This window comes from Haemaphysalis longicornis, unplaced genomic scaffold, assembly GCF_048455015.1.
Source record: "Haemaphysalis longicornis isolate Haplotype H1 unplaced genomic scaffold, Haemaphysalis longicornis Haplotype H1 scaffold_5, whole genome shotgun sequence".
Taxonomy (NCBI): Eukaryota; Metazoa; Arthropoda; class Arachnida; order Ixodida; family Ixodidae; genus Haemaphysalis; species Haemaphysalis longicornis.
The window spans coordinates 101,008,965-101,029,125 of NW_027526385.1; the positions used below are offsets into that span (position 1 = coordinate 101,008,965).

Below are 20,161 nucleotides of genomic sequence, written 5' to 3' on the forward strand. Positions count from 1 at the left end.
ATAAAATTGTCACTCTTCATCGTACCAAGGTATGTTCTCGCGAATGACTATGTAAAGTATGCAATTCCGGAACCTTGAAAAATTCGAACACACTCAGCACTACATTCACGCCATGCAACAACTAGCTATCACACTCATAACAGCATATCACACTCACAACATAACAGCATATCACACTCAACTTAAACATCTAATACAGATGAAAATACCACCATTATGTTACAAAAAACTATGCATGTCTAAAACGATCTCAACTACATAAGGCCTGAACACAAAATTGTGATTTCAACCAATCACACTCGCCGTTGCATGTACATCCAGAAGGGCATGCGTCTTTTTGTGTGTGTGTGATATGAAGAGCCCTTCCAGATATTCTAAAGAAAATTTCCAGCGTCAAAGTGATCCAAAAATATATTCTACGCTACAATTTGCTACTTACAATTTACAGAGCTTAGGCTACAGTCATTACATTTATATGACAATAGTGTTTCGCTATTGCTCAGTAAAAAAGTATTCGCAACAAAATGAGACGGTGCCACTTCCCGCCAAACTGGTCTCTTAAAGTTGCCCAAAAGCTACCGTTACGTCATTTCTTCTATTTGTACCGAGTCGTGTGCAGCATCGAAATCTATGGTTAAAATGGCTGCAGGCGCTTTCAGTTGGCTGAAGGTGATTTCAATTTTGTGGTGAAATTGCCAGAAGCGAACATGAAGTGAATAATGATAAAGACAGCCTCCAAATGGCTTCCGTAGTAAATGGCTTGTGGGCACACAAAATGGAAACTTAATGCAATTGTTTAAAACTTTGGAAGTGCTGCCCCGGCAAATGGCATAAGACACGCTTATGCGCGTTACGCTGGAAGACTGTCCTCAGACGAACTCGGAAGTATCTTGTCTATAAAAAATGCGTAATATTGTCGGCGACAGCCTTCTGCGGTGGTGACAAAAAGTGGAAATGCGTACTATATGAAATGAAGGAGTTAGTATAAGTAAAATTGGAGTCTTGAACTACCTTTGGAAGCTTGTTTTGTGTATAAGCAAAACTTGACCCCTTTCCGGTAACAATAAATGAGATCCCTCGAGCAAGGACTAACTTTACCCGTACCTCCAAAGAATATCCGTTCCTAACAGCCATGAAAAGTTATCTTCATAGAAGTATTGCGTTACGATGAAGCAGCTATCACTGGTAAAAGACACAATTAGCCGCAAATAGTGCTTCGTTGTACACTGCATTCGCAGGAAGCCGGAGACCATTATAACCCCACTCAATTGCAGCCAAGAACGTATGCTCGTCCTTCCCACCTGGGTCGTCCAAGAGCCTTTAGGCAAGCATTGTTATTGGTGGCATGGTCGTAAAACGCAGTCACATTTTGATGCCGGCGCACACACGCGATCACTTATTTCTGTCTCGCAATAGAACACAAATTATGGGCATTGTGCGGAAGTCAGAACGCTGTTTTAAAGCTTCAGCACCCCTTTTTCAGACTGATTTCCCGTGAGTCTGCTGAGAACCTTCGAAATTAAGGCTGTTATCGGCTATTTGCTCTTACCAGTATTTTTGTCACTATTGTTCAACACTTTCCCCTTTTCTACCAGTGATCGCCATTCTGTTTCTGTAGGGGATTCGGGAAAACTGCCCATTTTCTAATAAAACCCCGCAAAGCTCTTGCAGTACAATTCTTTAAAAAACGGCGGTACGGGATACTTCAAACAAGCTGTTGATTACGTGCAAACGCTTCTGCTTCCAGATAAATACCTGCGTCCCCATGAATATATCAACACTCATTTAGAGGCACAGGGACGATAGAACAATGAGCGGTACAATGCTTCCCTCTGCCACAACGATACAACGTTGCTAGAGCTAAAAAGGCAGTTGCTAAAATATAGCAATAAAGCAAAAACAGAGCTATTGCGCATAACAGTGTTTTGTGTGCAGACTTCACTTTACCCGTACAATCTTCATGAAAGGTAAACCAACGTACACCATTTCCTCCCCACCATCTAGCAAGCATGTAAATGTACTTGCCAGCATCACTTTGCAAGCTTATTTCAGCGCCATGGTGAACAGTGAAGGCACAGTGGTTTGTCGGAATGAACCTTCTTTCATGTAGCAGACAGATACTGGTATCCCAAACAACTCATGATTCCTTTCAGCACCGAGAGCATCGTCAACAAGACTGAATAACTGGGTAGATAGTGTCCGGACTTAGCATAGTGTTACACTTTCTTTTGGCACACAGTCAAACGTATCATCACGCAATAAAAATGCACGTTTTCATGGGTACTCAACGCCAGAATCAGTGAACATCAAGGCGACAGGACCTGTCCTCAGTACATTATCCTAGTGATGTCACGAAACAGTAGGAGTGCCAACATGTAAAATTGGTACTTGTAAAAGATGGGCACTTTTGTCGCTGACATAATTAAAGTTAAAATGTGACGCGTCACAAGGCACACAAAACCCGAAGTATTAACTTTAGCTGTCACATCACAAGTAGTTCACATAATGTCATCATTGTTGGCAAAATAAATACTTCTAGCACACAGTGACGGCCTTTGTCAGTACCCTAAGCTGATGACGTAGGTGCTTAGCCGGCCCCACTGTCTGTAAAAAGCGTCACATGCCCGACCCTGTTGCGTGCAGTGCACTTGTCAGTGCTTGTCGTTTCAGGTGATGCACGGGCAGAGCTGCTGAAAGAACTCGAGACGACGAAAAGGCATCTCCTTCCAGCGGTGGTCCCACTTACGACGGAATCCCTCTTCCGAAGGTGCTTCCAAGAGGCTGGGTTCCAGGCACAGGGGAGGCAGGTCGCTGTCTTCACGCTTCCAGGGACCATGGTTAAAGCGAGGATCCAGCGACTGTATTGCGAAAATTAAATCACATTGCACTAATTAATCTCACCACAATTTTATCACAAGGACAATTTCAACCAGTAATGGCTGGTTGTCAATTTTAGCACTGCTACAGGCGTAATCAGTTAGCCAAAGTCACTAGAAAGGGTTGTTGATAATGTCCGCTCGCGCGATGCTGGTAACTTGCTTTTCGCAATTCCTCCCGGGAATCCGCTGTACTAAGGCAAATTCAGACAAACACGCTACCTACTGTACACCTAACACACCAATTCCAACGATTACCGGGTACCCCCAAGCATCCTAACTGCGGGGACTACCCTAGCATCTATCACACTCTGGACATGTACAAAGAACCCTCACCTTTCCCCCATACCTAATACTACCCCCCCTGCATGGGAAAGGAGGCTGGCCGACTCTAGCGCGGAAGTGCAAAGGGCACTTCATTGAACGCGCAGAGAAGGCCCTGTCGGCTATCCCGGAAGATCCGGACTAGGGAATCCTTGTGAAAATAAAGTTATTTTCTTCGTCTTCGTGTCCCGAATCCTCCACTTGTGGAAGAAATACTGCAAAGCAGCCTGCAACCACCTCGTCACGTAGAGCAAAGCTACAGCTCGGAGTATGTTGTCAACAGATTTGCCTAATGACCACTTGGAATACCACCAGGTACCCACTTCAACAAGCATTCACAAGACCGGTGGCGCCAATTTTTTGTTTAAACACTTTAAACTCCCAGATAAGTTAGCCTCTCCTCACTTGGTATTCTAAACATAACGCGCTTATATAGAGAAGGTGGCAGCGCTGAGACCACCTCAACCATCAATATAATTTGAATAAAGGATGTTGATTCCTTGTCATTCAAGCATAGAGCAGACAGAATAACCTCTAGACAAGCGCCCCAATCACCAGGCAGGTGCTGTGGCAAATTCTTCAGCAACTACCCACTGTTGCTTTTGAAATAAGACAAAAAAGCTTTTAGTAAAGGCTGTGGGTTGACCTGCAAAGTAGAAATGTCGTTTTCGTAAAACCTGCGCGCACTGCTGCTACGATCAGTGCGTCGTCGTATGTTTAAAGAGGACCACTACCATTGCACCAAATAGCCAGGAGGGATTCTCAATTGCATCACAGCTCGCTCCAAGGCTCTGGGTGTTATCACGGGACCTCAAGCGCAATTGCATTTGCTGAAGGGCCTAGAAAAAGTAGCTTACTATGGGAATCTGTAGAGGTCTAGGAGGAGGAGTTCAGATCATGACGGGAATGCCGAGATGGCGATGCATGGCTTTGAAAGATGCAATAGCCTTCCTCTGTGCGGATATGATTGGTCAGCACGGTAGTAAAGCTGTTTCTCAATGAGTATTATGGCTAACTAAGATTTTCTAGTACTGAAACGTCACATCCCAGTAAACTGCTTCCACCTCGTGCCGCAGACTAACTGGTTCATCTGTGCACTACCTCAACACTGGCAGCCTAGACAGTGGACTCCTGACCAGATACAGCTCGTAGATCCAAGGTTCGCACTATAGGTCATATTTTGATTCAATCAAGAATAAGAAGCCCATCATTACACTCAACATCAGCTTTGCGATGCATAGTAAGGTCAACGCAAACGCCAAGCATGCGGGTCTTATGCTTGTTCTCCTCTGCGCTGAAGACAGCGCTAGACAGACGATGGCGAAAGTAGACAAACAACATATACAGGCGCCGAATACAAACGACATATACAAACATATTTCGCTTGTATCTACCTTCGTCCTCGTCTGTTTAGCGCGTATACGTTTTGCTGCCGAAATGAACAAACTAGCTCGACAGGTTCTGTTAACTCGTAATTCTGCTTGCTCTCCTCACCGCGCCTTTCTTTCCCAGGGAGCGTCGCTTTCGTTTCTTGGATGGCGGCGTGCCGTCCCCGGTCGCCTCCCTTTTGGCGCTGTCCGTCTGCGAGCTCTGTAGGGTCTCGTCCAGGTCGGCCCTGGCCGATGGAACCGACGAAGATGGCGTAGCTGCTGATGCGGCGCTGGACGGGTTCTCGGGCATGGGCAGTGACCCACTGCGCGTGCGCTGAATAACCTGCTCCACGATGTCGGCCACGTCTTGTCGGGTGTGAATGAAGCTGCAGCGGGCGCCGAAACTGCAGAAGCCCTGCGAGGAATAACGAGGGTGAAAATCGTCTCAGATTAACCTTGGAGAGAACTCGAAGACGCGTCGGATTATACTCGGGTGCAGCTTCGGAACGACAACGGAAATTACCGCGGCAACCACAAACTTTGTGACAAAATCCAGACGGTGTCGCGCATTAAGCGCAATCTCCTTTCAAAACGCGCGCACGCGTTGGCGTCTAGCCTGTCGCGTCGGCAGAGATACACTACATGAGCTATTTCCGTTCTTAACTTTCGCCCGAGTACAGCTAGTAGACCTTTAGTGTCGCCAGGAAATCACCCCAAAGATATGTTCCGAGAAGCAGGAAATGGGAAAGGCTCAAAACAGTTTGCGGAGGATGCCTTAATTACTGACTGCCCTCGATGCTGTACATCGGCCTAAGAAATATCCGGCATTGGTAAGCACTTGGCCTACAAAAGAAAAATGTAGAATGGATGCCTGCAAAAACTGCTCACGCTACTTTTCGGAAGTGGTGACTCTAAAGGCAGAGTGCACCAACTCTTTTGCATTGTTTCTCTGCCTGTCTTGCCATTGACATGTCGCCTTTCTGACTGCCACCGTTCTATGTGTTAAACGGACAACACCACAAAATTCAACACTGGTGTAAAGTGTTCGTGGTTCTCAGGGAAAGATTCAAAGACGTTTGTATATTGTTCAATACCTGCTATAAAAGACAGCGTGGGCCTGCAACATTGATTTGAGTTAATTGCTTGAATTGGAAATTCTGAAGAGAATCTACAAGTGCAATAAAGAAGAGATTTAACAATGCGCGGGCATATAAGCTTATTTTCACAGATTTTCACGCATTCTGAGTAAGAGTCCATGACCAAGCTGGTAAGGATGAGACATAGCACGGCCGCGTGTGCCCAAAGGTCCTTCGCAAATGTCTAAACGGCGAGCGATGCTAATAGTGCATCAGATAAACAATTTAAGCCCTTACACTACTGCGAAGATGGAAATATTAAGTTATGCACGTTGTCTTACTGTATTATTTTAATAAGGGCACGTATAAAGCTCCCTTAGATTAATTTTTTAAATTAATTGTCGTACAATTTATTTTCAAATTGCCTCGACAAAACGAGAGTCGCAGCCGCTTTCTTTAACCGTGCTGCCTGTACGTGTCTTGACAGCAGAGGGGGAACTCTCTAGCGTTAACAACTTTCCTATGAACTAATTACGACAAGTGCATTACGCACAAAGTCTTAGCGGTCAATTTCAGTATTTGTTTCTGTACCACCTACATTAAATTCAGAGCTACCAAGCATTTTACGCTAGCTCCTGAGCGAGCGATTCTCCGTCGATGCGACCTGATTGGCGCGCGCAATTTTGGTCAGATCCTATGGCAAGACAGCTTCGCTGTAAAAAGCGCGCCACCTCTTCGTGGAAGTCCTTGCAGAGCTGCGACCTGTGCTTGGGGTGCCTCTTGAGGGGCCGCAGTTCGGCGGCGCTGTGCGCGTACACGCAGCCGGCCCCGAAATTGCAGTAGCCGAGCTCATCCAGGTGGTGGCACATCTCAGTCTTGTAGCGGCTCGAGAACACCGTCGACCACCATGGTGGGCTCGGCGCCGGACGGGCCTCGCGGGGGTCCCGCTGGTCCACCACCTGCTGGGCCACCTGACGCATCAGGGATACGTGCCGGCGCTGCGAGGAATTAAAAAGGGTGCAGAGTGTTAGAAGTCAACTTCTGAGTGAGGACCGCTTACTCGGGCGCAAGTGAAGAACGGCAGTCGCTCGTGTAGTGTATCACTCCGCCGGAGCGACGGACTCGTGACGTCAACGCGCGCCTGGTGTTTATATAGGAGATTGAGCTTTATGCGTGACATCATATGCTTTGAGCACTTTCCTAAGCAGCATTGACCGCAATGCAAGTTCTGCGGACATTAAAGGGACACTGCAACACTTACCATCGACAGCTCGGAATATATTTTGGGATAAAGTCTATCGTCCCAGCAATCTCCTCCCGCGAGAATTATGAAAATCCGTTCACTATCACTGAAACTACGCGCGATGAGGAATTGCGCATAATTGTTCCCTCTCAACTCGACCGCGGACAACGCGACGACAGCTGCGCGCTCTCTCACGGAGCGGGGGCGGCTCGCGACGTTCTCTTTGGGGGCCTCCGCTATATCTCATGCCGGGGAGTTTTCTCCTTTTCTCCGGAACGTGGAGGGGTCTATTTGCGGTCTAGTGCCACAAAAAACCAGTCGTGGCTGTCTGGTCGCAAGCAAGCGCTGAGGCTGGTAGGGCGTTTACCTTACTAAGGCGACCTTAGTAAGGTAAGGAAGGTTTTAAAATTTGGGCCTAAGCGTTTGTCATCGAGTGGTATCGTTGAAGGGAGAGTATTGCGTTCGTCACTCAAACTCCTTGCGCACTCAAAACACAAAAGAAATACCAAAACTATGCGAACAGGTTCAGGCATAGAAGAGGTTGTACATAGTGCCGACTACGGCGGATCGTCACAGGAAATGCGAGAAATAAGCCGCGAAGTTGACCAGCGACAGCCAATAGGACAGCCATGGCTGTCCTATTGACTGTCCAAATGACATCGTTTAGGCCATGCCAGGGGTGCATAATAAGAAGAAAGAAGAGAGCGCGGTTGGTTTTTCCGCGTCTTTCTCGGCGATTTTCGCGCTTACCACTTCACGTGCACGTGCAATATTTGGCTCAGGTATTCCTGGCAGTGTAATGTAAACCTCGCGCAGGTTTACTTGCACTGCACAGAGAGTGTTGCAGGGTCCCTTCAAGGCTTCCTTCCCTGTACTACATAGTCCATCGCGGACTCTCCTCCCTTTCCCAAACTCCGCACCCGAACTGTGGGAGACTGCGCTGTCCAGCGCACACATCTCCGGTAATGAGACTCAGGGACAACTTCGGCAGTCGTTCTCGAGTGGTAACCGAGTATAGCGATAACCTGCATTGAACTGGGACCCGCCCAACTGGGACACCTGCATTGTTAGGTGCAAAGCTGGCACTATCCATTAGTTCCCGCTGACTGGGCCTCCGATTACCCGTCCCAAACTTGCTTCGGACTGCATGTCCGAGACTAATAGGCATTCGTTTTTCCTTAGACTCCTCTGACTCAGCCCTCGGACCGCCCTTAAACTGTCCGCGGTAAGCCCTAGATGTAAAATCCAAGACTTCCTAGCTGATGCTTCATTTGACGGTAGTTGCGTCAGTGCAGAAGACTTCGCCACCAAAGATACCGTCACCACGGCCGGAAATGACAACTTCCGGTGGCGTCTTCAAAAGCGGGACATCGTCGTTACTGCTAATCCCCAACCGCCTCGGAAATGACGGGCACTTGTAGAACAGTTCGCCTTAAAATAGCGCTGAAGGGGATAGTTTTGCCGTTACCTTGACACGGCCCTGTCGCGTTCTCAGCGCGCCATTCAAACCCGAGGCTTCATTAATTCTACTTTGACAGGGAAAGTCCGGAGAGTTAGTGTAGGTGCATGGCATGAAACAAAGATCGGACAGCTTAAGACCGAAAGTATGAAAATAGAGAACACAGAACGGGGAAGGGGTGAAGGGACATGGCAGGACTTCAGTTCAAAATAAATTCTTAAAGCGCTTGGCTTAGCCTCCGCAATGAAGTGCGCACAGTCGCGGAAAGCTTGAAGTAGCTAGTAGGCTACGCGGAATTCTTTAACCCAACCTAGAATCTTGTTCTTGCAAGTTTTTCGTACGCGTTTCTCCCCGTACAAGGTACCAACTATTTTTGACACTCCTACAACCGAACTGTCCGGTATAAAGCCCGTCCAAAATACCGAAGACCTACGCCAAACATCGCGTCTGGTATGCGCCGTCAGAAGCCATGGTTGGCAGGGAAATATGCTCGAGTAAAAAGCGACGGACGCCCAGAAAGCTATTGAACTTACTGCGCCAAATCTTGCGAAAAAAGAAAAAAAACTTACGAAGGCACAAGCGTTGCGTGGAAACGATATAACTATTTGATCTGTGAGAATGACCTCTGTCCACCCAAAAATGAAAAAGAAAAGCGTGACGCCCTATGTACGACGCCCGCGGAGAGCGGACTTTGAAGATACAATTATGTATCCTCAAAAAGTGCTTCAGTTTTCTTACCTGCACTTTCTTTCCATTAGAATAAACCAAGAGTGCACGGGTGACCAACATTTTCACGGCGTCACACCAGCGCCTCTGTGTTTTCCGGCGCTCATCGTTTTCGGTACACAGCACGCTACCGACAAGACTTCATTAGACAATGAAAATTAAAACATGAGACTTTAGGATGGTAGTAAACCTAATGCCAAAACCCAATTTTTTTATAATTGGGGAAACGACAGATTTATTAGGCGTTTCTATCATCGCGACCGAACTCTCCTTAGTTCTTCCATATTGGGACCATGATTTTAAATTATTGATGTTCTAAACTGGAGCGCGTAGGCAATTCCAAATCATTTATTAAACGTAACAGGTGTTTTCGTTACTATCCAGCAGCCTACTTCCAGGCACGATTTCGCTATCCCCTGCGTAGCCAAAATGCTACATGTTAACAAAACCTTCAAGCGTCTGCCAGCTGCTTCCATCTTCACTCAGTCTTGAAAAAAAAAGAAACTGGCCTCAACGAAACGGGTTTTGCAAAAAGTAACTCCGCGTCTGAATTTGACCTCTTCGGTTTGAGAGGTTTTAGGGAGCAAACAGCCCCTTCTGTTGTGGCCAGTTCTTGCAACACCAACAGAAAAAAAAGAAAAGGAACTTGAGCATTTCCGTTAGGTCACGTGAGATAACTGGCCGGGAACCAAAGCTAGCACATTACGAGGCAATTAAACTTACCAGTTCCTTCTTTTGACGCGGTCTCTTCTCGGCGAGGGCCATCCTGCGAGCTGCGACAGATAGCAGGTGGAAGAAGGCCGGATTAATAGTGCGCAGACAACAGTTGAGCTTGAATTTGGAGAAGACACCAAACTACAATGTTTTCGATCGCACACGACGTTTAAGCGGAGAGCATGAGGTCAGGAGCTACATTCCCTAGTTAGTCATTCAGTAATCAGTCCCAGGCATCCATTGGCAAACCCGGCCATGTATTCAGTGCAGAACAGTTATATGATTAGTCTCTCTACGTTCGTTGCATGAAAACGAGAGTGGTAGCTGAAACGCATGCGCAATATGTAATTATATTTTTATTGATGCATAGCTTGACTGGCCCCGAATTCCTAGTGGGTTATGCAGGCAAGCACTGGAAGGGGAGCACTAGCAATTTTGGGACCTACTATCGGGCCCCAGACCATGACAACAATAACAGAATCCCGCACAATCAAAGGTAAATCAAAAGAAAATGAAACGATTGCGAGAAAGCAGGTCACAAATCTGACAAACGCTCAGCGTAAATCTTTAAGAGAAAGATTGATTGTGTCCATTGTACCTTGCTTGCTCATTCCGTATTGTGGGAAGTTGGTACCGTTAACATTTGTTTTCGGTAATTACTTCTAAATTTTCTGAATTCCCATTCCTCCGGATTGGCGGGGCTGGTGGGTTGTGGTCGTAATCGGGAGCAAATGCCTGGTACTGCACTACAATCGCTTTACAATTGCGATTTAAACAAATTGATAATTTTAGCGCCAATGGGAAATGGGAAATAAGTCTTGCAGCAAGCGCCGCGGCCTCGACAAGAAATCGGCAGCGTATCTACTCCCATACCTGTTCGTGCGCGTCCAAAATACGACAGTCATCTGCCGCCCCTCCCCCGAAACTGCCAGCCCTCTCTTCCCCGCCCACCTTCCACGCTGCGCCTTTTTTGTCTCGGTCGCCCAGTGGCAAACGTAATCGAGGTTTACTGAATTCAATTCAATTTTCCCGCGTTCGCACTCCTGGCGTGGCATCTGTTGAGGTCTACTGAATTGATCTGAGCGATCCAGACAAGCTGGAGGCTCAAGCGTGAGCCCTTTTTTTGTTGTTTGCGGTCGAAACATAGTTTTCAACGCGTATTTTTTGAGCCCACATCAATTTAAAATAAAACAACTGTCAATAATAGTTACGTATAGATGGTTTGCCTCAAATTTGCCTAACGTAATCTTTTTGCACAGCAATGTTGGCAAGTATGAAGCATTGTACTAAATCTAGTGGTTTGGAATGGTTCTGACTATTTAAGCGTCTCGTTCAAGAATTCTTAACTTCTGGCCGGGTGGCTCAATCAAGAGACATGCACAGGCATACAGGCAGTCCAAATTTTCGGATTTAAGTAGTCAAACAAAAACCATCATCTTTAAAACTTGAGTTCTTCGAAGTCATTCAGCTAATTAGTTCCGAAGTAAGCTGAATCGCAAACCGCTGACAAATTTGTTTGTTTCGTCCACTTTTTCGACTGCACGCAGCTTCGCTGGTCACCTTTCTCAGAGTGGAGGACCACTGAATATTGCAGTTTGCTTCCCTACAAAAAAAAATGGCGAAAGTTTCGGGAGGTGCTGCCTGAGGAAGCCGCGAAATCAACGCAGATACTTCTCTGAATCGTGATGTGATTAGAGCCACTGAAACAAGTCTATGAAAAGTGCCATCGGGACACATATTATCGCTTTTTTTCTTTTGGTTCAACAAAGGGAAACACAGAATTAGGACGATTGGGGGAAGTGGGGGGAGGGTTTTCATGGTGCGGTGCAGGCGTTAAACGGTGCAAGCGAGCTATTATGTTATCGTCCCCTTAAAATTGTAATGTGCCCAACTTATACTTCAGACTTAGTGTGTGTAACAGATCTGGGACACTTTACAGTTTTAGCAGCCACTAAACCTGCTGATATTTGCATTAAACTTTCTTACAACCGTTTTATCTCTTGTAACCACAGGAACGACCACGGAAGCAGCGGCGTCGCGACACTCGCTCGAAACCTTCGATTATAATTATCCGTAAGGATAGGAAGGGGACACGGATATAGCACATCCTTATCGCTCAACTTTAAGTTGCCGTGAGTTACTGCGTTACAATGTCAAATAAAGCCGTTTTCCTGCCCTATTTTCCCCTTATAGGAGCCAAGTGCACGTATTCGTTAAATAACTAAATAAATAATCTGATGACCTAATTATTCGATCACTTTATTTATCTATATCTCTATCTTGTTTCATTTATTTATTCATTCATTCATTCATTTAAATTTATATTTATTCATTAATTCATATATTTATAATACCCCTAAAGTATCTAGCACGAAGGTATAACATGTGGTGGGCTTAGAGGTACAACCAGATAACGTATACATTCTGGTGCCGCAAAAATGAAAACTTAGACCATGCAACTATGCAGACCACATAAAAATGCTCAAACGTCTGCAACTGAACTGTAAACTATCAAATGTATATTAGGGAAACTGAGCAGTTACTGAGTCGACGGGGCTGGGAAATGTGTCGTATATGTGTCGAAATGTGCCAGGTATTAGAACGCGAGTTGTACACAGGCCCGGGCAGTATATGCATTTCATGCAAAGTTAATCTTTTCGCTCGTATCTTTCTAAAACTTTTCTAGCATACTCAAATCGATTGGTTGATTCTGGGGTTTAACGCGCCGACGCAACGCAGGCGATGAGGCACGCCGTAGTGGAGGGCTCCGGATTAATTTTGACCACCTGGGGATCTTTATCGTGCGCCGAAATCTCGTACACACGGGCGTTTTTGTTTTTTGCCTCCATCAGAAAAGCGGCCGCCGCGGCCGGGAATCGAACCCGCGACCTCGTGCTCAACAGCGCAACGCCTTAGAGCATGCTCAAATCACCATCACTATTGTAGCCACTTCGCGAACTACGAATTCAAATTCTGATGTTTTCACTTTAACCCGTGCACCCTGCATACCCCGTCAAGCGGGTAATCACGTGTGCTGGCGGGCGTAAACGCTACTAGAGTTGTGAGAACAGCTTCGTACCTTGGAAGCTCTTCGCGTAGCACCTGCCGAAAACAACCATGGTCGTAGTCGTCGCCAAGTGCAGTTCCAAGCACGTTGCGCACGACGAAATTTCCATACCGCACGCCTGCACGCACTGCGTCCAGCTTGTCTCCCCAACCACCGGGGAGGTTTTAAAACGACGTGTCCGTGGGTTGTGCGCTCGGAGTGCAACGATTGAAGCGCTCACGTTCGGACATGGTCGGACTGAGACGGAAACGAGCTATCTCGTGCCAGCCGAAGCTCAGAATCTGGGTGACTAAGCCGTCCTCAAGGCCCGCGAAAGGAAACGTGTTCGGGTACAAAGATTTGGGCATGGAAACCATGCTGGCAGCATCTGGACTTGTAAAAAAAAAGGAAAGAGAAATGAGTGCAGCCGATTGCATCGTCTGGGGAGGGTGGAGTTTCGATGTTTTTCGAAGACGCGCGGGAGTACATTTTGAAATCTTTAGAGTGGGATTATTATTGTCCGAAATTCCACGCTTCGCTTTGCAAATTATCTTGTGTCTGTTATGATCGCTAGTGCTCTGATGCCTACTTTGCATTTCAAAAGACCTTTGGAAGGAACGCATGAAAAGAGAGGGGGGAAAGAAAACGCGGAGGTAGGGACTAACAGAAACCATCGACACCCGGTAAATAAACCGCTTTAATCGTCCACGTAAAACTCCCATCTTGGTTGCGTACGTTAAGAAACCAATCGGGAACACAAATCTATAAAAGCCATCGAAGTGCTCCCAACACTGAACGCCACAATTTCATGTTTACTGCCCGTCAAGTGAAGACGGGGGGGGGGCACCAATTCATTTCACAGAACATCGACTTGAACAGACCCACATCCGAAAACGGGAGTTAGTTGACTGCGAGAAATTGTGAGTTAAGGGACCCTGCAGCACTTTTTTCAACTTTTTTCGAAATCTCAAATGCCTGCAAAACGTAGTCAAACAACACATTGTTGCCGAGATTGCAAAGTACCTCCGCCAATTCCAATCAGATAACTTAGAAAGTTCTCCGAAAAATTTTCCTCCCTTTCCCGGTATTGGCGTTCATCGACCGAATTAGGTCATTAACAGCGATTTAGCGGCTATTGGCCGGCTTTCCTTGAGTTGCAGCAATGAACGCATTCGATAGCCGCTTTAAAAAGGAAACCACAAAAGCAAAGAAGACACGGAAGTCGTATCTGCTGCGACGAGTAAATCGCGCAGTGCCGCTCCATGCTGGCGATAACTATAGCTGTAGCAGTGCTTCCAGACGCGAGAGAAAGAGTGAAAGCGTTCATAGGAACTGTTTCAGAGCCATTTAACCTTTCCGCGTCTTAAACGCGGCAATCACTTGTAGCCCTTGTTTTCCTTATCGTCGGTGCGCCTACTATACCACAGACACGCTGCTTCTTTTGCTTGCGGGCGCGTGGAAATGCGCGCGCATGCAAGTTCATGCACACGTGTGCGTAAATGCATGCGCCCGGACAAAACACTTGGGCAAGAGTGGCTTCATTCTTGAAAGGAAACCCGCTAGCTTCGTCTTCTTGACAGACATTGTGTTTTTATGAGCGCGGAATGCAGTCTGCATATAGTCAGAGGGGATAGGGGACCGCAGACTAGTGACAGCAATTCACTGCCGTCGATGGTCCCCTGCTGTATGGGCGAAACAGTAACGTTCCCGCATTTGGAAGGAACGACGTTGTCTAAGTTTCCCAAAGGCATCGTTGTTCCTTTAATGTGGTTCCAAGGAAGTTTTGCTTGGATAATACAAAAAGGTGCACGTCAGTGTCGACTTGAATACCTTCTTGCCTATCCCGTCAATGAAATATTGTAACTGTTCCGCAAAATACACAGTATTCCCAAGCATCTTGACGACACCAAGAAAATACTGGATAGGCGGACAGGCAAAGGTGGGTAATTAGGCAAAGCTTACCCTTAAATGAGCCTTCTGTGCTGCCCACATAAACGTAAACCACTACCTTGACTAGGAGGCCCCTCACCGGCCGGGCGACCGACATCACCCTTTCTCAAATGAAAGCATCTCTCTCTCTCGCTCTCTCTCTCTCGCTCTCGCTCTCTCTCTCTCTCTCTCGCTCTCGCTCTCGCTCTCGCTCTCTCTCGCTCTCTCGCTCTCTCACTCTAAAGTGTCCTTGCAAACGAGGAGCAGATAGGCAATTGAAACTAAAGAGTAAACTACGGATACACGAAGAAACCATGTAATCCTAATCTCGGCAACGACGGAACACGGCAACAACTGCTAAAGTGAGCGTTGAGAGAAGGAGCCAATGGTTTTGCAGGCCTGCCAAAAAGAGACTTCGAAAAAAGGAGAGGTTCTCAGACGGAGCTCAAGAGGGTTATGAGATAATCACATCCTCTTACAAAAATTTAGAGCCCCTTTCTTAGGAGAAAGGTGGTTAAAACGTTAGGCTTTCTCTCATGCAACCTGAGTCAAAGTCAAAATCCGAAACCCACTCTCCCTAAAGCCCACAATCCAAACTTCTAAAGTCAAACTTCTGTAAAGGCACACTTCAACTCGGAAAAATCCAAAGTCAACGTCCGACCCTGCTTGTCTTTCATCATCGCTAACCGGGCATACAGCAAAAATTTTCTTAGCATATTACAAGAGGTCCGTTGTGCAAAGTTGGCTTTCCGGCAGTGCATTTTACACCGACCTAAACGCCATCAGTCCAGAACAGAACGTTTACATTTAACAAGCTTTTTTTATGAATCACTTCTACACCGCATTGAACGCGGGTCAAAAATACGGAATGCAAAGTAATTAATACATCAACTGTCGTGGTAGCCCAAAAGTAGGCGACAGAATTCAAAAATATCCGAGTCGCATTTATGGAATACAATTTTGGCTACACGTACACAAGTTGGGCGTCAGCTTGTCATTTCTGGAAGCTGTCTGCAGGAAGCGCTTCTCAGCAGTTGTCACCACTAGTAACGCATAATGCAATGACGCTTCCTCTGGAATTTCACCGAACTGCGTCTGGTACACTTAATCAGGTAGAAGGCTAAAGCGCGAGACACATGCCCGACTACAGCATGCTATTGACATGCCATTGATCGTTACGACTGTCGCCACGACTAGTCGTACGCGTGAATTTGGGACACGGTCCGATGCGCGCGTGGGATGCGTCGTCGGCGCCGCTCCACCCACCGTGGTTGCCTCCCTGTTTTAGGCGCATTCAGGCCGATTTAGATATGTGAAAGATAAATCCGAGCATGAAAAGAAAGCATTTATCAACTTGAAGTGAAAATGAATAGTGCCATTACTTTACACATTGCATTTTCATGTGTTCAGTACAGCGATAGCACACATGTCGGCCGCGGCAGCGGCGGAGAGCGGCTTTCTACAAAATACTCGGAACTGCCACTTGCGCGCCCTCGGGGCTTTGAAAGAAACTTTCTCAGCGATAACACCTTCGGTCTCTCATTGGCTGTGGCCGCACGACGATCGAAACGATGGTACGACTGCAGCTCGTGAGCCTTCGACCAGCGAATGACGCCAAAACCGGTCCTAACGATCGGTCGCATGCGAATCGCATGCACCAGTCGTCCATGTGTCTCGAGCTTAAGGTATTTTTACGGAACCGACGGACTTTGCAGCGTAGATGCCGAAGAGTGCGGGAATTTGATTGATTGATTGATTGATTGATTGATTGATTGATTGATTGATTGATTGATTGATTGATTGATTGATTGATTGAGAATTTATTTGAAGCGCCGAAGGTACACCCGCCCAATTTTGTGTCAGTATGACGGGAGCGTCGACCGTTCGTTTGATCAGCGCCGTATGACGGAGTCACACGGCAAACACGGCGAGAGTTGGCGCATACCCACTAAGCACTGGTTGCGGCGGCCCTCGTATGCTAACCTCTTCCAGAGGCTGAGCGCAGCCCCGAATTGTTTCGTTCGCTTATCACAGTGCTTTGCACACTGGCCGTCTCGGGAAGGCCTGTTGTGCCAATACTTCGCAAATCGCCAATAACGCAGATTTAGAGACTTGGTCGTGGAAGGCTTAGGCTTCTGCTATCAGTCATTTTCACATGCCCTTTTTGCACCGCTAGTGTCTGCTCTGCAGGCAGTGTGAAAAGCGAAGTAAAAAATCGGGGGCAGCGTTCTGCTCTTGGAACAGCCCAGCAGACGACGGCCAGTGCTTAGTGCGCATGCGGCTACTTTCGCCGAGTTTGCCGTGTCGCTGCGGTATACGGCGCGAATCAACAGAACGGTCAACGAAATGGCCGGGTGTACACCCGGGCCATGAGGCGCGCCGTAGTGGAGCACTCCGGAATAATTTTGGCCGCCTAGGGTTCTTTACGTGAGCCGAACTCTCGACACACGGCCGTCTTGACTTACCACCCCCCCCCCCCCCAAAAAAAAAAAAAAAAGAAAGAAATCAGTGTCCTACTCTGTGAAGGATGACCAACGAAGGGTTGGTGTGTAATGTTAGAGCCGTCGTAGCAGCTAACAAGCAATTTGTTTCCGGATAAAGGTACGGTAAAACAACAATTACAGCCGTTTTCTGTAACCGTATTCCCTCCGTAAACGGCTATGTATTGACAGCCGACTAATTCTGTAACGTCTACGTCACTAGAAACTAATTACGGCCAGCAAACGAAACTCAGTAATGATAATCGTCTTAGTTGCTAATTTTACACAATTTGTTTTGGGATACTTCTGATAACACAAGAGTTAAAGCATTTTTTTCTGTAATCATACTCCCTCCGTAGATAGCCATGCATTGCGAAACACGCAACGTGGGAAAGCCAGCAGCTTTCAAACACCAAGCTTTCGCCCCTAAACACAAATGAATTGCTGGGAAGACATTTTTCCTGGGGAAATATAGGCCGACTTAGATTTAATATGAAGGTCCTAGAACCTGGTTTTATGTATTTTTTTTAAATGCAGAGCATTTCAGTAACTCACGATGCCACCCACGTTGACGTCCGTAGTCGTAGTTCGCACCCCTCCCCCTACACTATATAAAAAAAATACTATCCGGCGCCTCGTTTCGATCCCTCGACCCTGCGGGCGGAACGCAATGTACATGGTGCTCTACCCACTGCGCCACAAAGCCGACACAGAATGGGAGGCTACGAACGCGCCTTATATCCTTGACTCATTCAAACTACGTCAAGAAGCTGCTGATACAACGCATTCACTGCCACCAACCCCCCAAACACTAAACGTTAACGCAATACACCCACCCCCTATGCGACGCATTTACTCGAGTCCCCCTCGCGGGGAGATGGGCCCAATTTTTTTGTTTTCATATTCTGAAGATGTGCCACGCAGTTTTGCGAATTCGGGGGTTATAGTGGGCGCCGCAAGAAGGCGGTGCGCTGTCGCCCGATTCTTATCTGCCTGTTTGTTGACGGAGATAATGTGATTTGATTGTGGCGTTTAAACGCGCTGGAGCTGCACCTAGGCTATGAGGCGCACAGCCTCCGTATTAATTTTGGCCACGTGAGGATCTTTAATTAACGTGCGCCGAAATCCAGACACACAAGCATTTGCGCTTTTCACCTCCATCCCTGACAGTTTGCTGGATCGTAGCCACAGATGGCTTCGGCGTAAAAATGGCCGCCGCAGCTGGGAATCCAACGCGCGTCCTTGGTCTCAGCAGCAAGGAGAACCTCAGCCACCGCTGAGTGTGAATAGTGTAGAAAGCCAACAGTGCGGATTGTGTTGGAAAAACATTGCGATTCAGTGCATCGTTGTACAGCCTCCAAGTTTTTTAGCGACAGCGATGACCGATCGGCATGTCAGCGCCTTATCACTGTGTTCACCGGCAATATAGGCGAGGGTACGCGCACGGAACTGTATGCTGTGGGAGCGTCGTCGGCTCCGCTGTTCTTCTCAGGGAAACACACCCCCTGTTTTTTCTTATCTTGCAAGGCCGTTTCGCTACCGCCAAAGGTAGCTAAGAAGCGTGGGGCACACAGCCATTCAGATGCAGGGGCAGGGGGTGTGCCACTCTCAAGGAAACAGCGTAGCAGACGACACTCGCACAGCAGATGGCCCTATGCACGTGCGCGTGCTCACGCCTGTTTCGCTGCTGAACACCGTGATACGGCGCTGACATACCGGTCGGTCGTCGCTCCCGCTATATCAAAAATTTGGGAGGCTGTACATGCTGCTTATGTGAAAGATCTGTGGAAGTTGCCTCCGGCGAAAGCAGTATGATAACTTGCGTGCCTTGCACTCACTGATGGCAATGTGAGCGAGAAATGAATCTTGGCGAGTTACTCGCGTAAACGGGCTTGTTGAACGAGAAATTAACGTAATAACGTAAAGATTCAATCGAATTAGTTTTGCATGATCAACCACCATTAAGCACAAAAATTCGCAGACAGAAGACGTTACACATTACAATCGGCGTGCTACAGCATATTAACAAAAGGCTCAATTAAGCTTTCTCCACATTAGAAAGCTGTTAAGCTTTCATGCACGTGCCTTGTCGAAAAAGACTGCGCACAATATACGGTATGGCGTCCCGTAATGTTTTTTACAGGTCATTTAGTTCCCGAGGACCGGATATTTGTGCCTTCTATAGCATCAAGGCCGTCGTTTGCAAAAGTTAACGACTCAAAACAACGAAAATAAACAATACAATATATTATTCAAGGTGCGGGGGCGTTCCTGTAATCGGCCGGAGTGGGCCCTAACGTAAGATACACTATAACGACGGCTATACGTCACACCAACCACTACTTCCCCGACCATCCTCTTATTTACGTATCAGAATAAATTATGCCGAAAAAAAAAAAGAAAAGAAGCTGACTTGTAGCCATTTCCGTACAAGACCGCGATGTAGCACCATGTGTCCCTTGTCATTTTGGCTGTTCATGGCCCATCAGGCTCGTAAAAGGGGCGTCGATCTAAATTCCCAACCGAAGCGACATATTTTTTCTATTTTCGCCGAAGAGGTGAGTACGGCAGGATAAGTGTAATAGCAAAAGCGTTTTGTCTGACAGCCTATTTAAAACCAGCGCCAAAGGCTGCAGCTTCAACAAACCGTATTTTCGTGGCGCCAGCGAATACTTGTACTGAATTAATCTTAGCTGATCGAACTGGGCGAAATACGAGAAAACCGACAAACAAAAAAAAAGTTTCAAAGCTTCCCAACTCACTTTCTTTGTTTTCTTGGCGTTATTCACCGAGGCCGCCGTCGTCCAGCTTGTGCTCGCCGCACCGTCCTGTCGTCAATGGAACCCGCAAGGATGTGATGCGAAGGTGAATGCTGGGCGCATTTCCGCTGGGGGGTGTTGTCAGTGACGTCACTGCAC

At 47.1% G+C, this 20,161-nt stretch overlaps 1 protein-coding gene across 1 annotated transcript; it reads right to left on the reverse strand.

Annotated features, from left to right (window-relative positions):
• Nucleotides 1-334: 334 nt before the first annotated feature.
• On the reverse strand, nucleotides 335-20,161 carry LOC144138637 (uncharacterized). The gene is made up of 5 exons (XM_077671026.1): nucleotides 20,006-20,161; nucleotides 9,798-9,847; nucleotides 6,378-6,644; nucleotides 4,695-4,985; nucleotides 335-2,858 (listed from the first exon to the last, which is right to left on the reverse strand). Exons 2-5 carry the CDS (start codon nucleotides 9,837-9,839, stop codon nucleotides 2,667-2,669), a joined length of 792 nt encoding a protein of 263 aa, XP_077527152.1. The 5' UTR covers nucleotides 9,840-9,847; nucleotides 20,006-20,161; the 3' UTR covers nucleotides 335-2,666.

Coding starts and splice junctions, on each gene's coding strand:
- LOC144138637 (XM_077671026.1), bottom strand. CDS start 9,839: ATGGCCCTCGCCGAGAAGAGACCGCGTCAAAAGAAGGAACTG. Junction 6,645..9,797: donor CGCGTCAAAAGAAGGAACTG/GTAAGTTTAATT, acceptor AATTCCTCGCAG/CGCCGGCACGTATCCCTGAT. Junction 2,859..4,694: donor CCCTGGGAAAGAAAGGCGCG/GTGAGGAGAGCA, acceptor TTCGCAATACAG/TCGCTGGATCCTCGCTTTAA.